The sequence below is a fragment of the Talpa occidentalis genome, unplaced genomic scaffold (assembly GCF_014898055.3).
Source record: "Talpa occidentalis isolate TD23 unplaced genomic scaffold, MPIMG_talOcc4v2.1 talOcc4.12, whole genome shotgun sequence".
Taxonomy (NCBI): domain Eukaryota; kingdom Metazoa; phylum Chordata; class Mammalia; order Eulipotyphla; family Talpidae; genus Talpa; species Talpa occidentalis.
The window spans coordinates 32,756,459-32,771,890 of NW_023601212.1; the positions used below are offsets into that span (position 1 = coordinate 32,756,459).

The window sequence follows — 15,432 nt, forward strand, 5'->3', positions numbered from 1 at the left end:
ATTTTGGGAAAACATAGAAGACCATTATTACTTTGCAATCAAAGTAGTTATAACTATAATGCAGAATGTCAGTAATGAAAGGTGGGACAGATGACACAGTCACATCATGTCTTCTGGTTCTTTGAGTTATTCTCCCTGGCTACTGTATCCACACCTTAGAGTAGTTTATAGATTTTATTTTGTTCAACAAATATTGTACCATTTACCGTGCAACAAGGCACAGCGGATGATAAAATGATTAATAAAAACGTGTATGCCCTTTAAGGAGCTCACAATACAGGTTAAGAGATGCTTGTGTGTTAAACTTACATACAAATATCCACAGCATAAAGAGGCTGTGTCATTTAAAAATAGATATATTAACTACTGTGCCTATGAAAATTAAAACATGAGCTATTATGGCTGACATTATGGCTTTAGCAAAGATTCTGACATGTGGATGAGTTCAGCACACAGTCATAGAAAGACATTTCATGTTGAAGAAACTGGATTTTTGGTAAGAGAAGAACACACACAGAAAATTTGTAATTTTAAGAAGACACAAGAAAATGGTATGAGAAAAATTATCCAAGGACCTCTAAAATAAAGGTGACTTCAAATTAATTTATTACAATAACCATGTCTACCTCTCCTACCGGTGCCAGTCCCATCCTATTACTGTAACATTTCTCTCCTCTGTACTGAGAGGTTCTTTTTCATCATTTAACCACTAACCATTATTCCCCAGTAGCTTACCCAAAGAATTCTATGTTAATGTCTACTGGAATTCCTGATAAAAATGAAATAACTCATTATATTTCTTCAGTTTTTCCTTTTTCATGTCAATTTTTCTCTATTGTACTTCTGTACTCATCGCTTTGCTTTTAAATCAAATTTCTCACCATCCTTAGTGCTTTTCCTGCCTCTGTTTTTCCATCCTAACAGTCTACCAAAATTGAACCAAAACCAGATTTTAGTTCTTTTAAAAAGTCTCACCTCAGATGTGTAGTTATTGAGAAGCTGCTCTGATAATCCCAGAAGATAGCGATCCAGTGATTCCTTGAGATTCTGATGGACAGAAAGGCCTACACTGGACTGGTGCTTTTCTACAGTGCATTCTTTCCCAACAGTTAAAAAGTCCATCTTGTCAAAAGTTGTCTGGAGAAATAGTTCTTCTACTTCTGAGAATGAAGAATCTTCCTTCTCTTTATGGTGCTGTTCACTTGAAAATAATTAATTAATAATCAGACTACCTAATACTCCACCTACACATAGCATCAGTATATTAAAAATGAAAATATTAACTTAGAATCTACATTATTTAAAGACTGCTTAGACAATTAATAGAGTATTTTTTTAAATGTTTCTCTTCTTTGAACTTTGAGACACATGCTATCAAATTAATTATTCAATAGCAAATTTTACTAATAGCTGAAAAAGGAATACCAGTTACAACCTCAATGGCAAAGTTTCAGAAGGAAAACATTAATACCAATATAAGCCCTAAGAATAGCATCCCTCTGATTTCTCTGAAATGCAGGAATATTTCTTATCTTATGCCCTCTTGAGGCAGAGTAAGAATCTTCAAGTCAGTGCATCAGTTTAAGTTACAGTGATAAAACATTAGCTTCTTAAGACAATCAACAAAAATGAAGTTTTATAATATATGTTTTCCATATCCCCAATTATCTTTAGTTCTAAAAGCTAAGTCATTTTACTTGACATATAAAAATGGGTTACATCTTTAAAGAACTCATTTCACATAATTTTGTGTTCTTAATTTCCCATCACAACCATTCTTTTTCTTTCAATGATGTGTCATACTCTATAGCATTCAAAACGGTAAGCTAGATCTAAAATTAGAGATAGTTTAAATCATTCAATTCAAAGAACCTTTGCCTAACAGTGGCGATTTTTTAATTGACCTAAAGTTCATAATTATAAGATGCAGCTGCCAAAATCATTACCATTGTAATTAAAGCTATATCTTCAAATAACACAGAATTCTATTAGATAACATACCATTCTGGCAGACTTTCAAAAAAATTCATTGCAGCTTTACAGTTTTTCATAGTGAGACTCACAAGAATTTTCTCCAATGAGAGAAGAGGAAAATTACTATAAAAAAAAATAAAAATCTTCACTTAGCAGCAAAATGCATTAAACTTAAGTGTCTATGATTATAAATCTTGGCCTCAAGAATTTGAATCCAAAATTAAAACTGCTTCCATGTGCACAGAATTTCATAACATCTAAAAGGAGAATTTATGGAGCATACACTAGGTACACTTCCTAGAAACAGACTTATGTCCAAGTTTTAAAGATTATTTCTGAAATAAACATTATGAGACTCAAGTGAAATCACCATGATCCAGAGGTCTGTTTGTCAATCATTCAGTTCAATTACCATCAGCTGAAAGGCTTACTGGGCAGTAAAGTCCCATCCTAGAGCTTACGTGCCATTTTTGCCTTTCTTTCATTTCTTTACCCCAATAATTTAACCTGTTTCATGTACAAGATACTCTCTTTATGATTCCAGAAGACACCCTGGATATATGTTCAGATGAGCCAATTGACAAAAGATCACAAAGGAATACTTCAGCACTCAAAAAATTTTAGGCCTGCTCTTCATTCGCATCCCCCTATTCCCTCTGTCTAGGCAGAGACCGAAACAAAGTAAAAAAACCTAAACACAGAATACAGAAACCTAAAAGCACTACAAAAAGGGTGCTGTTTAATACTGAGAGCTAGTTCTGGGAAATTCTGCGTTACCACTGTGAAATAAAGCCACCTAGCATCAAATTAGTAATGGAGGGCAATTTATGAAATAAAAAACAGCACATGTTAACTGGAACTCAAGTTACCTGTACAAAATTGGAGGTACTGTACTGTCTTCTAAGTCATCCTCTAAATGACAGGATAAGAGCCATTTCATTATCAATTCCTTTAAAGAAAGACTTCTATTTACTTCACATATATTCTGTTCCATTCCTGTTTTTAATGTTTCTGGAACTACATAGATGGTCAATGCCAAAGTCAAGCAGCAGACTGCAGGACTGAAACAGAACAGGATGATCAAGGTTAAAAGTACCTTGGGAACAAAAACTTTATCTTAGTTACTGCTGTGCTGTCAGTGATACATGGTAAGCATACAGTAAATTTTTGTTGACTAAGTAAACACAAAATGTTGAAAAAAATCTGACTACATTTAAGAAGATGTTTGACAATATGCAGTACTAGTTAAAAAAAATAAGGTTTAGGGGCCTCCCTGGTGGTGCAAGGGGTTAAGACACAACCTATGAAGCTGTCTGCAGCCACTGCAGCACGAATTCGATCACCTGGCCTGCCTATATGGGGCAGCAGACCGCTCCTGACTCGCCGCTGCTCCCCTCAGCAGTGTACTTCCATCAATTTGCCTGTTCTGTTCCCCACTCTGTCTCTGGTGAATCCTCTCACCCCCCACACCTTACAAGTAGCAAGCAAATAATTACTTGTCAATTAAAATAATAGAAATTTAAATGCTTAATTTTTCAAAATTGGCCTTAATAATTGCTCCACATTTGAAACTAACTTGATAGTTATTCATTTATTAAGACGTTTTGGAAAAACAACAAAGTTTTTGAAATACAATTTATCATATCTTTTTTGTTTTTAAAGATTTATTTATTTATTTATACAAACATTAGGTACAGTCAGAAGCGTGGGAGGGTGAGAGAATTCACCAGAGTCAGAGCAGAGAGCAGAGCGACGAAACACACTGCTGACGGGAGCAGCGGGGCCGCAGGAGAGATCTGCGCGCCATGTGGGACCCTCACCCGGTAGCCGAGGATCGAACTGGCACTGCAGAGGCTGCAGGCAGCTTCGCAACCCAGCGCTCAACTGCTGCGCCACCGGGGAGGCCCACAATTTATCATATCTTTAACTGAAGTTTCAAACTACAAAAATGAGCAGGGTAAGGGAGATATGCACATATATGCTCATGCATGCCCACACACATTCACTCACATACACAGAAAAATCTAGTACAATGCAGTCACTTACCATGAGGGTTTGCAGGCTGATCCAGTAAATAACTTCCAGAATTCTCTGTCAAACTCAACTAAATTGCTTTGAATTATGGCTCCAAGCAAGCCAAAATTTTCAGTTTGTATTTGTTCAGAACTTATACCACGAAAGGTAAGAGACCAGATTTTAGCCCAGAGTCTCAATAAATCTGACTTTTGTGAGCTTTCTAGGTGTGATTTCCCACCTTGACACAATGCAACCTCTGTAAGGCAGCGTAACACATATGGCGTGCGCTCCCCACGGCGCTGTTGGGGTAGAAGCTGGCATAATATCATTAGTAACGATGACATTTCACTGTTAGGTAGACTTGCAGGATATTTTGATATTAATTGAGTCACAATCTGTAACCTAAAAGAAAAAAAGGATATATAATTTGAAAATCATTCTATTAACAAGCTAAATGAAAATACAGACATTGTACCCATATAATAATCCTACTTACAGGATCACCATCATCCTTTTTCATACTACTTTCAAATAAATCTTAATATCTATTAGTCATTACTGCCTAAATAGCAAGAAGTTGACAGTTTTTTGGCTAGCTGGGTAAGTTATATTTTCTTGACCTAAAAACTTTAAATAATAATTAAATTAGCAATATTCTATATTCAAAGTTATTAGACCTAACCCTGAGCTTCAGCCACGAAAAATATTCCTCTAAAACAGAAAAACAAGTAAAGAAATTTTTTTCTTGACATTAATTAATTCAATATCTGAGGCAAGTCCTCTAGAATGTGAATTACTCAAGCTAGAAGCTTTATCTTATTCATCTCTGTGTCCTTCAGGCTTAGCACACAGCAGGTATCCAAAGATAACTCCTGACTGAATAGGCAAATTAAAGAATCTGAAATAGGTATCTTCAACTATCTAAACTAAATATGAGCTTAAGCAATGGTGTCTAAATCAACACACTCCTCCCCACCCCCATTTCATCTATGTTTAAACATTCCATCAACATGGTAAAAATCAAAAGAACACCGATCACAAAACTTTTTGACAAGTTCCTGATTGTCCTTAGGTGACTCAAACTTTCTAGGTTTCAGTTTCCTTCTTCGTAAGGTGAACAGGACAAATTAAAAGAATTCTAGAGTCCTACGTGATCCCACAGAATCCCACAATTTCTTTGTTTAAGAAATTGTGACTGTTTTAGGAGACTCAAGAACATAGCAAATAAGAAAAAAATTACTTTTCATCATGGCATATAGTCAAAAATTATTCTATGATTTCTAAATGCTATTTTCAATTTCTTCCTAATTTAATAGTTTGAGGTGCTATGCATGCTAACCTCTTTGTGCTAAGGTATACAACTTAGTAAATTCCAGGAGGCAGATATTACCGACTTCCTACCAAGCAGCCATTCCCCCCTCTTTCTTCCTATGGCAATATTCTTAGAAAGGTGGCTCTGGCCCTGGGCCAGCAGCTGAGCCATAGTGGTCGAACACAATATATCCTGGCAATCAACTGTCACCTTCTTCGCCTTTGTCAGTGGCTGGCTTGGAAGTGGACAATTGACCTAATCTGGCCAGTGAGATTACAGGATTCAACTGGAAGTCATGCAAGAAAAACTACTAAAACGACACTGACTGAAAAAAATAATTTTACCAAGGTATAAGATGAAAATCATTCTGTGACTTCTGCAGATTATCTTTTATTACTTCCCAGCCTAATTCTATTTTCTTCTTTTTGCAGGGTGAACTGTAATCATTAAAATCTCTTTGTGTGATAGTATAAGACTGAGTAATCTCCAATGATTTGCTATCTTCACTAAAAACCTGTAAAACAACAAAAAGAAAAGTACATGTTTTCATCACTATTGCTTTCTAACAGTTCATTAGGAAAAAAAAAAGTTCCTCCCAAATAAAGATACAGGGAAGTCATAACGCCAGAGAAATTACAGAAAGATATATATGATAATATAGTAAGAATCAAACATTTTGCATGATTGTGGTGGTGGCTCTCTTGAAAGCAGATATGCCCAAGTAATGTATTAGTTTTATATCTTTGGAACATTTACTGAAAGCATCAAGATGTCTTGGTAAAGTGAATACCTGTATTTTCAAAGGGATTAAATCATAAAGTTAGCATTAAGAAAATCTTTGACTTGCATATCATTTGAAAATTATTACATAAAATCTTAAATCTCCAGGATAGAAAGTTTTACTTAAACATTAAGCCTTCCACCCCTATGTTTATTGCAGCACTATTTACAATAGGTAAAAGCTGGCAACAACCCAAATACCCAAAAATAGATGACTGGATCAAGAAGATGTGGTATATATGCATAATGGAATATTATTCAGCAATCAAAAAAGACAAACTCATGCCATTCGCAGCAACATGGATGGAGCTAGAAGGAATTACGCTCAGTGAAATAAGCCAGAAGAAAAAGAAAAATATTGGATGGTTTCACTTATTGCAAGAATATAGGGAAACCAAATAAGACATCAGTGCAAAAAAATAATAACAGTACAAAACACAACAAAGCAAAAACAGACAATTATAAATCAGAGACATCCTGCAGGGGAGGAGGAGGAGGAAGAGGGATCAGAGGAAAGGAGGGAGGAGAATAGGGGACTGAGGTGATGGCACAATGATATAAAAAATTTTAAAAATTTAAAAAAAAAGGGCCTCCCCTGTGGTGCAGCAGTTGAGCGCTGGGCTGCGAAGCTGCCTGCAGCCTCTGCAGCGCAGGTTCGATTCCCGGCCCCCGGGTAAGGGCCCCACATGGCACGCAGATCTCTCCTGCCGCACCTGCTGCTCCCCTCAGCAATGTGCTTCATCAGTCTGCCTGCTCTGCTCTGCTCTCTGCTCTGACTCTGGTGAATTCTCTCAACCTCCCGCGCTTCTGACTGCACCCAGTGCTTGTATAAATAAATAAATAAATCTTAAAAAAAAATTTTTCAAAAAAAAAAAAGAAAATGATGAATGAAATGAGGAGATGGCTAAAATACTAGTAATGTGAGTGTATAAATCGTATAAAACCTTTTAATGTAAATCAACCTTCAAAGTTCCACAGTCCCATTAATAAAATTAAGTCTTTTATTTAAAAAAAATTTTTAATAGGTAAATAAAATGTGACATATCCACACAATTGAATGAGATACTGATTCATGGAACAACATGAAAGAACCTTGAAATAATTATGTAAATGAAAGAAGTCATACATGAAAGACCACAGAGATGATTATATGATTCCACTTACATGAAATATCCTAAGTAGGAAAATATAGAAACAGAAAGTTGAGACATAGTTGCTTGCCAGGGAGTAGACAGCAGCAAGAATTGTGGAATAGGCTGCTAAGAGGTATGAGTTTGTTTTGGGGGTGAAACAAATGTTCTAGAATTTCAGTATTGATGGTTGCAAAAATCGCTGAACTATATACACTTTAGAGAATTTTGTGCAATGTAATTTCCAGTTCAATATAAAAAAAAAAAAGTTACAGTATTTCCTATAAACAATAATAGAAGAGTTCATCATTATTTTTCATTAACTCTATACATGTAAAAGAGTCATCTTTTACATTAGAAGATTAATTCCACATATTTATGATGTTTGGAAGGAACAGTTACAAGTCCAGAGTAATTTTGCAAGATTTTTACCCAAACAGAGGTTTTTAAAGCCCAGTAGAATGAAAATTAATGGTAAATTTAAAAATGTGAGATCTACTATACCTGGTGACAAATATCTGCCATCAATTCAATCAAGTTTTCCTTGACAGCAATATTACGAGATCCTGAAGAGTACTTTCCTCTGCTTCCTATGTGACTTATCTCATTTACTAATAGGTCATATAAGTTGTATAAGATACTTTTCCATTTTGTTGATTCATAAGCCCCTGCAATCCAAAAAATTAAAATTAATTTCTATATGGACTCCATTTGTATTGCCAACTCCCATGCATGTTGGTAAGGATTAAACAACATCAGAAGACACCTGGTCCAGCCTTCTATTCCGTATTTGAAGCGTCTCCTGAAAATATCCTTTATAAGTTTTATTTCATAACAGTGTCCATTTTACTCTAGTCAACTAAGAATGAAATTCTCCCATATTCAGATCTAACTTTTTCTCATTAACACAATCAAAATTGCAATCAAACTTTCTCTAAATTCTTTTCTTCCCTGAGGTAACTACAATTAATAAGACCTTCCTTTTCTATAAGGGCCAAGTTCTCCATGCCTTTATTTTCCTCTCTTAAATTGCTGACTCTGCAGTCTGGTAACCATAATACTCCAACTGTGGTCAGACCAGTATGGACAGTAATGGGGCTATCATTTCCTACAATCAAGGTACCACAAATCTATTACTGTGGGCTAAAATTACATTTGCATCTCTGGCAGCCTCCTCTTCCTGCCAATTTTCAATTCATCCAAAATATGTAGTTTAATAAAGCCCTAAATGTGTCATTAGGAGCAGGCTTATCTCAGTGAGAGCTATGTGATTTCATCTGAGTGAGAGCTATGTGAAAGAGAAAAACTAAGAAAAGGCACCATTCCTTGACTTACAGTAGATTCAGAAGGTACCCTTAACTCTACATATTGGAAGCGCCCACAAAATACACATCTACATTTGATAAAAAGTGACTACAGCAGTGTTTCTGTTTTCGCTGCTATTATTCAATGTAGCATAATTTCTTAACAAGTTTTCTGAACTAGCCATGATGAACTGGTCTGAAAGCTAGTTCAAGCCCAAGGGCTATGATAGCCTGAGCACGAGGAAATGCACTGAGCTCCAAATCCACCCAATAAACCTCCTATCCACTAAATGGAGCTATTCTACCCATGTAATACTCTTTTGGTGAAACAAAAAAGTAAGGGAATTAAGGCAAGGTAAGTCATTTATTTCTGGTTTCTCAGCAAACAGATTTGGAGCAACTTAAAGGTTTAATGCACTAATTTTCTTTCTACTTCATGTTTCTATAAAGTAATAATATGTGCTTATCTTCCTCTGGAACTGAATAATTTAACCGGCTGCTCAGTCTGTATTTACCTATTTGATCTTCTAATAAAAGCAATAGAGAGATAAGCAAGATCCTCCTTTTTCTAAACTCTTTTGAGTCTCTATCATACCTCTTAGCACATAATTAGTGCTGCATAATCAGCAACTTGAGGGAGCAGTGTGCTGTATTTGTTTGTATTCTTCCTAATCCCTAGCACTGTACTGACAAATGGTAAGGCATAACACAGCTACCACAGCTCTGGATTCTAAAATTATAAGTGAGAATTATTCTCATTAACATGCACAGCAATCCAGAGGAAGGTGATCTCCTACAAGATACAGTTTTCATACTTATGCTTCTAAGTCTAAATGAAGCAAATTTTAAACAGTAAAAGCTTTCTTCCTACCTTTTTCTTGGGTCTTGGCTCCCTTTGGATGATGGATATAAATTTGCAGTTGAAATAATTCAATGATTACTTCTTTTAAGGAATTATTAAGTCTATGTTGAGCCCAAATATAAAGCAAGGTGGGTAAAATTTCATCTCCTAACTCACATACTCGAATTCGAAAATTAACAGCCAAAGTCTTGAGGAAGATAATGAGTGCTGCCAGGATATGATTTAGACCTGCAGTGCTTTTTTCTTGTCTATGACAGAAAATAAACGGAAACAACTTGGGTGTGGGGAAGGCACAAACTGAAGACAACTGTGAAGTTACATGCTCAAAAAAAAAAAAAAAAAAAAATGACTTGGTGCTAAAGAAAATCACCTATTCTTCCTGCTTTAAAACACTATCTGAACTAATTTGTAATAACTACTATTTAAAAATTTTTTCAGGGCCTCCCCTGGTGGCGCAGCGGTTGAGCGCTGGGCTGCGAGGCTGCCCACAGCCTCTATAGTGCCGGTTTGTTCCCTGGCCGCCCAGCGAGGGTCCCACAAAAAAAAAAAAAAAAAGTATTTGGGCCTCCCTGTTGGTGCAGTGGTTGAACGCTGGGTTGCACAGCTGCCCGCAGCCTCCGCAGCGCCGGTTCAATCCCCGGCTGCTGGGCGAGGGTCCCACGTGGCATGCAGACATCTCCTGCCACCCGCTGCTCCCCTCAGCAGTGTACTTCATCACTCTGCCTGATCTATTCTCTGCTCTGGCTCTGGTGAATTCTCTCACCCTCCCATGTCTCTGACTATACCCAGTGCTTACATAAATAAATAAATAAATAAATAAATAAATAAATAAAATTGGGGGGGAAATAAATAAATAAAAATTTTTTCACATTACAAATTGGGTAATGTTACACAAATGTAAGCTACTAATATTTCCAAAATATATTCCTATTTTATTTTATTCTTAATTATTTTGGTCTTCAAAAAACGGTATAATCAAGCTATTTAGATATTAGGAAGAATACAAAAGGTCTACCACTTAATATTCTGCATTTTGGATATTCAGGAGGTACTGGGTGACTGACAGTCTTTGGAAATCCAGCAATCCTATTACAATGGGCAAATAACTTCTAAAACTTGGTAGTATTTTTAGTTACTGAACGAAAAACATGGTGTTGCAAGAAGAGCAAATTAATTTTCAATATCAAACAAATCAAAAAGAGATGAAATTACCTTGCATGTTGAATAGCCTTCGAAAAAAACTCCAGATGTTTGGAATTTAATCCATCAGTTTGTGAACAACATCCTTTGGTGACAGCTTGAATTATACGGGCCACTAAAACTCTATTAATATCTTGTGAAGGCCTGAGATACAGCTTGAAGTATACAGAGAACAATTCTTAAAAAAAAAATTTTAAAAAAACTTGTTACATTTTTAAAAAGAAAATTATCAAAGCATATAACTTAAATGTCACAGTTCAACTGACATATTTAATAATTTCTCATAGAAAGATTTAAAATGATGCTAATTTCTATCAATACAATTGAAATAGTCCACCAACGATGGTGCATGGGTGCCTTGGGGAAGGAAATTCTATGGGGACTCAATCTGAGGGGGTGAGGGGAAGCAAATATTGTCTAAAAAAATTTTTTTAAATAATAAATGTTAAAATAAATTAAAAAAAGAAAAACTAAGTTTACGTATACCACTTTTCAATATTATTTTTAATAAACTAATGCTATATTTCAAAGTAAAAAAAAAAAGAAAGAAATAGTCCACCAACATTTAACTATATTTTATATGAACTGCCTTCAAGGAAGAAACAACTACAGGCAGCAGAGTGTGCAAGCACCGGTTGAACAGCCAGCACTCAGATAAGCATCCTTAAAACATTAGTGTAGGAAAAAAGCAGTCATTGTCTCTGTTGATAAGAAATGTAGAAATGTGAAATGCTTTGAAAATTATATCCCAACAAATGAAAACAAAGTTACTAATTCAGGATTTTCTTCCCATCAACAGATCACTAAAAGGTCCTCAAGAACAACAATTATGGATATCTTCCTTTTCACATGTGTATGTCATGTGGATTCTACAGAAATATAGTTTAAAATGAGAAAGATTAAGCACAAGTGTATAGGGATATAAATACCTCAAACACTAAATAGTAAGGTAAACAATTTTGAAATGATTGCTATCATATCTGATGTTAGTTAACAGAACTGTGAGCCAGTGGTTCCCAAGGTTTCCTCACTATCTAAAATAATCAAACAATGTTTAAACCATGAGTTAATATATAAAAATCTGGAGGTAAGGAAACAGGAGAGACTATATCATTTCTCACTTATAGAGAGGTGAAAACAGAAAATGCCAATAAGGACAGTATACTATATCTGACTAAAGCTCAAGCCTCAGGTCTTTTAATATATATTAGTTGGGGGAAACGATGCAAATTCTCTAAGAATCCACATGACAAAAAAAGCTGATATAAGTGAACAAAAGTCTCAGAAGAATAGAGCCAAACTTCTTCAAAACAGGCTACAGCAGTCCCTCCCTGGTGGTGGGAGGGGTTAAGTCTCAGCACTATGAACACTGCAGCATGAGTTCCATCTCCCGCCAGGGAGCTAATCCACATGGTGCAGAAGACCTCTCCTGTCTCGCCCACTGCTCCCCTCAGCAGTGTATTTCAGTGGATCCACCTGTTCTGCTCCCCACTGTGTCTCTGGTGAATCCTCTCACCCTCCCGCACCTCTGGCCCACACCCCAGTTCTTGTAAGCATAAATAAATAAATCTTTAAAAAAAAAAAATAGGCTGCAGTGAGGAGCACTGCCCCGTGACTCAGGAACACACAAGGAGCAGATGGGAAATAATATGATATTAAAAAGGAGTAAAGAGAATAAAATAAAATCCCAAGGAACATTAGATATGGATTTCTTGAGGACTTTATACATACTCATGCCATCTGCAAACTGAAAGATATATAAGACATCTGGCTTAAAGTCATCTCAAAGACAAATCCTACTTTCACCCATTTAACACATTCTGACCTAGCAATCAAGAAACTCCAATATATTGGTCTTAATCATAACTTCCTTCCTTTGTGGTCTCTCAGTACCACTCACCTATAAATTGTCAAAAATACCAGTTTTGTCCCTGGTACTCACACTCCCACCTTTGTGGTAAATCACTGGGTCCTCCATATTCTACTGTGATATGTTTGACTTCCATTACCTTAGTAGTGACCTGACAACTGTCTACGCCAGTGGATATTTGTGAGTCTTATTCTTTCTACTACATTTAACAAAGCCAGTCACACAGTTGAAAGTCTCTTGCTTTTGCTTTTATGAAACCTCAGTCTGGTGGTTTTCTTCTTTCTGCCTTAATTATGATTGAGCTTAGGTATCAATGATCTGTGAATTCACTATACTCAAACATATCTATCGATATATCATGTTGAATTATCATTTTTGGTTTGTTTTTTTCTGCTACTGAATTGTCATCTCTTTGAGGACAAGGGATGTCATCTTTCAATTCTGTAAGTCCAGTTCTGATAGCAGGCACCCAACATATTCTTAGCAATAATAGTCCAAAAAGTATATAATAAATAAAAAATGTCACATTATATAACTACATAATTTTATTAAGACACTGTAACTCTCTGAAGTCACTTGAGGGATGGGGATTCAGAAAGATTGTCTGCTTTCTTTTTGGTGAAATTTCATAAGCAAAAACTCACAGAGGGCCTCCCTGGTGGCACAAGGGTTAAATTCTCAGCTCTATCAAGCTATCCCCAGACACTGCAGCATGAGTTCGATCCCGGGCCAGGGAACTAACCCACCTGGTACAGGAGACCTCTCCTGTCTTGCTTATCGCTCGCCTCAGCAGTGTATTTCGGTAGATCTGCCTGTTCTGTTTCCCATTATGTCTCTGGTGAATCCTCCCACCCTTCACACCTCTGGTCTACACCCCAGTTCTTGTATGCATAAATAAATAAAATAAATCTTTTAAAAAAAAAAAATTACAGAAAACATACCTAGCCACTGTTGCTGAGATATTTCACACCAGTATTTTCTCACTGAAAGAATGTCCTTTAGCAATATGTTGCTACAGTCAGCTCCATAAATGGGACCGTTAGATGACTCTTTCACTGTATCCATAACATAATTCAAAAGTTCTGGACATTTTAGCCTGGGTGCTCCTATTTAAAAATAAAATCAACAAACAAAAACATATAAATTTAAATAAATTAGCAGACAAATGGGATAGAATTGAGAGACCAAAAATAAACCCATACTTATGTGGACAATCTGTGACATGGGAACCAAGAGTATAGAATGAAGAAAGGAAAGTCTCTTCAAAAAATGGTGTTGGGCTCAAAGAGCTAGAAAAACAACAACAACAACAACAAAAACCCTAAAGCCATTGGAAGAGAGAAAATAATAAAAAATAAAGCAGAAATAAATGAAATAGAAATTAAAAAAGTAATCCAAAAGATTAACAAAACCAAAAGTTGGTTCTTTGAAAAAATAAAAATAGACAAACCTCTAGCCAGGCTCACAAAGAAAAAACTGGAGAAAACACTTATAAATAGGATTATAAGTAAAAAAGGAGAAATCACAACAGACTCAGCAGAAATCAAAAGAATAATCAGAGATTATTATGAACATTTACATGCAAACAAATTCAACAACCTGGAAGAGATGGACAAATACCTAGAACAATGTAATCATCCAAAGCTGGATAAAGAAGAAACAGAACAACTAAACAGACCAATTACAAGCAGTGAAATTGAAGCAGTAATCAAAGCACTCCCCAAAAACAAAAGCCTAGGCCCATACGGCTTCACAAATGAATTCTACCAAACATTCAGCTGCAAATTCGTGCCTATCCTACCCAAAACTCTTTCAAAAAATTGAAAAAGAAGGAATACTACCAAATACATTCTACAAAGCCGCCATTACACTAATACCAAAACCAAAGAAAGACAGCACAAAAAAAGAAAACTACAGGCCAATCTCCCTAATGAACACTGATGCAAAAATCCTCAACAAAATCCTTGCCAACAGACTCCAACAATGCATCAAAGGGATAATAAACCACAATCAAGTAGGATTCATCCCAGGGGCACAAGGATGGTTCAACATACGAATATCGGTAAGTGGAATCCAACACATCAACAAAAAAGAAAAAAGAAAAACCATACGATCATATCAATAGATGCTGAGAAAGCATTCGACAAAGTCCAACATCCCTTTATGATGAAGACAGTTGAAATTCTCGGGATAGAAAGAACATACCTTAACATGGTAACAGCCATATATGACAAACCCACTGCCAATATTATTCTCAATGGAGAAAAATTGAAGGCCTTTCCTTTAAGATCAGGAAGAAGACAAGGATGTCCTCTCTCACCACTGCTCTTTGATATAATACTGGAGGTCCTAGCCAGAGCAATAAGACAAGAGAAAGACGTACAAGGAATCCAAATAGGGAAAGAAGAAGTAAAACTATCACTATTTGCAGATGCTATGTCAATATACATGGAGAACCCCAAAAGCTCTACAGAAAAACTACTCAAAATAATCAACCAGTTTAGTAAAGTAGCAGGATACAAAATCAACACACAAAAATCAGTAGCCTTCCTATACACAATCAATCAATCTGAAGAAGAAATCAAGAAAACTATCCCTTTTATAATTGAAACAAAAAAATCAAATACTTGGGAATAAATCTAACAAAAGAGGTGAAAAACCTATACAAAGAAAATTATAAAATACTCTTAAAAGAAATAGAAGAAGACACAAAGAAATGGAAAGACATCCCCTGCTCATGGATTGGAAGAATTAACATTATTAAAATGGCCATCCTCCCAAAAGCAATATACAGATTCAACACTATTCCAATAAAAATTTCAATGACATTCTTCAAAGAAACAGAATAAATACTGATGAAATTCATATGGAACCACAAAAAACCACGAATAGCCAAAGCCCTACTGATGAAAACTAAAGAGAAAGGAGATATCACACTTCCAAACTTCAAGCTATACTATAAAGCCACAATAATTAAAACAGTT

At 35.7% G+C, this 15,432-nt stretch overlaps 1 protein-coding gene across 4 annotated transcripts in view; it reads right to left on the reverse strand.

Moving 5' to 3' along the window:
• The window catches only part of ATM (ATM serine/threonine kinase), a 107,765-nt gene that overhangs the window by 83,304 nt on the left and 9,029 nt on the right, over positions 1 to 15,432 (reverse strand). For all 4 annotated transcript variants that reach the window (XM_054693233.1, XM_037505679.2, XM_054693232.1 and 1 more), the window contains 9 exons: positions 13,390 to 13,554; positions 10,591 to 10,756; positions 9,388 to 9,626; positions 7,717 to 7,880; positions 5,647 to 5,816; positions 4,021 to 4,392; positions 2,844 to 3,035; positions 2,002 to 2,097; positions 976 to 1,201 (listed from right to left, as the gene is read on the reverse strand). In XM_054693233.1, the coding sequence (XP_054549208.1) occupies positions 976 to 1,201; positions 2,002 to 2,097; positions 2,844 to 3,035; positions 4,021 to 4,392; positions 5,647 to 5,816; positions 7,717 to 7,880; positions 9,388 to 9,626; positions 10,591 to 10,756; positions 13,390 to 13,554 (1,790 nt within the window). The remainder of the gene's footprint in view (positions 1 to 975; positions 1,202 to 2,001; positions 2,098 to 2,843; positions 3,036 to 4,020; positions 4,393 to 5,646; positions 5,817 to 7,716; positions 7,881 to 9,387; positions 9,627 to 10,590; positions 10,757 to 13,389; positions 13,555 to 15,432) is intronic.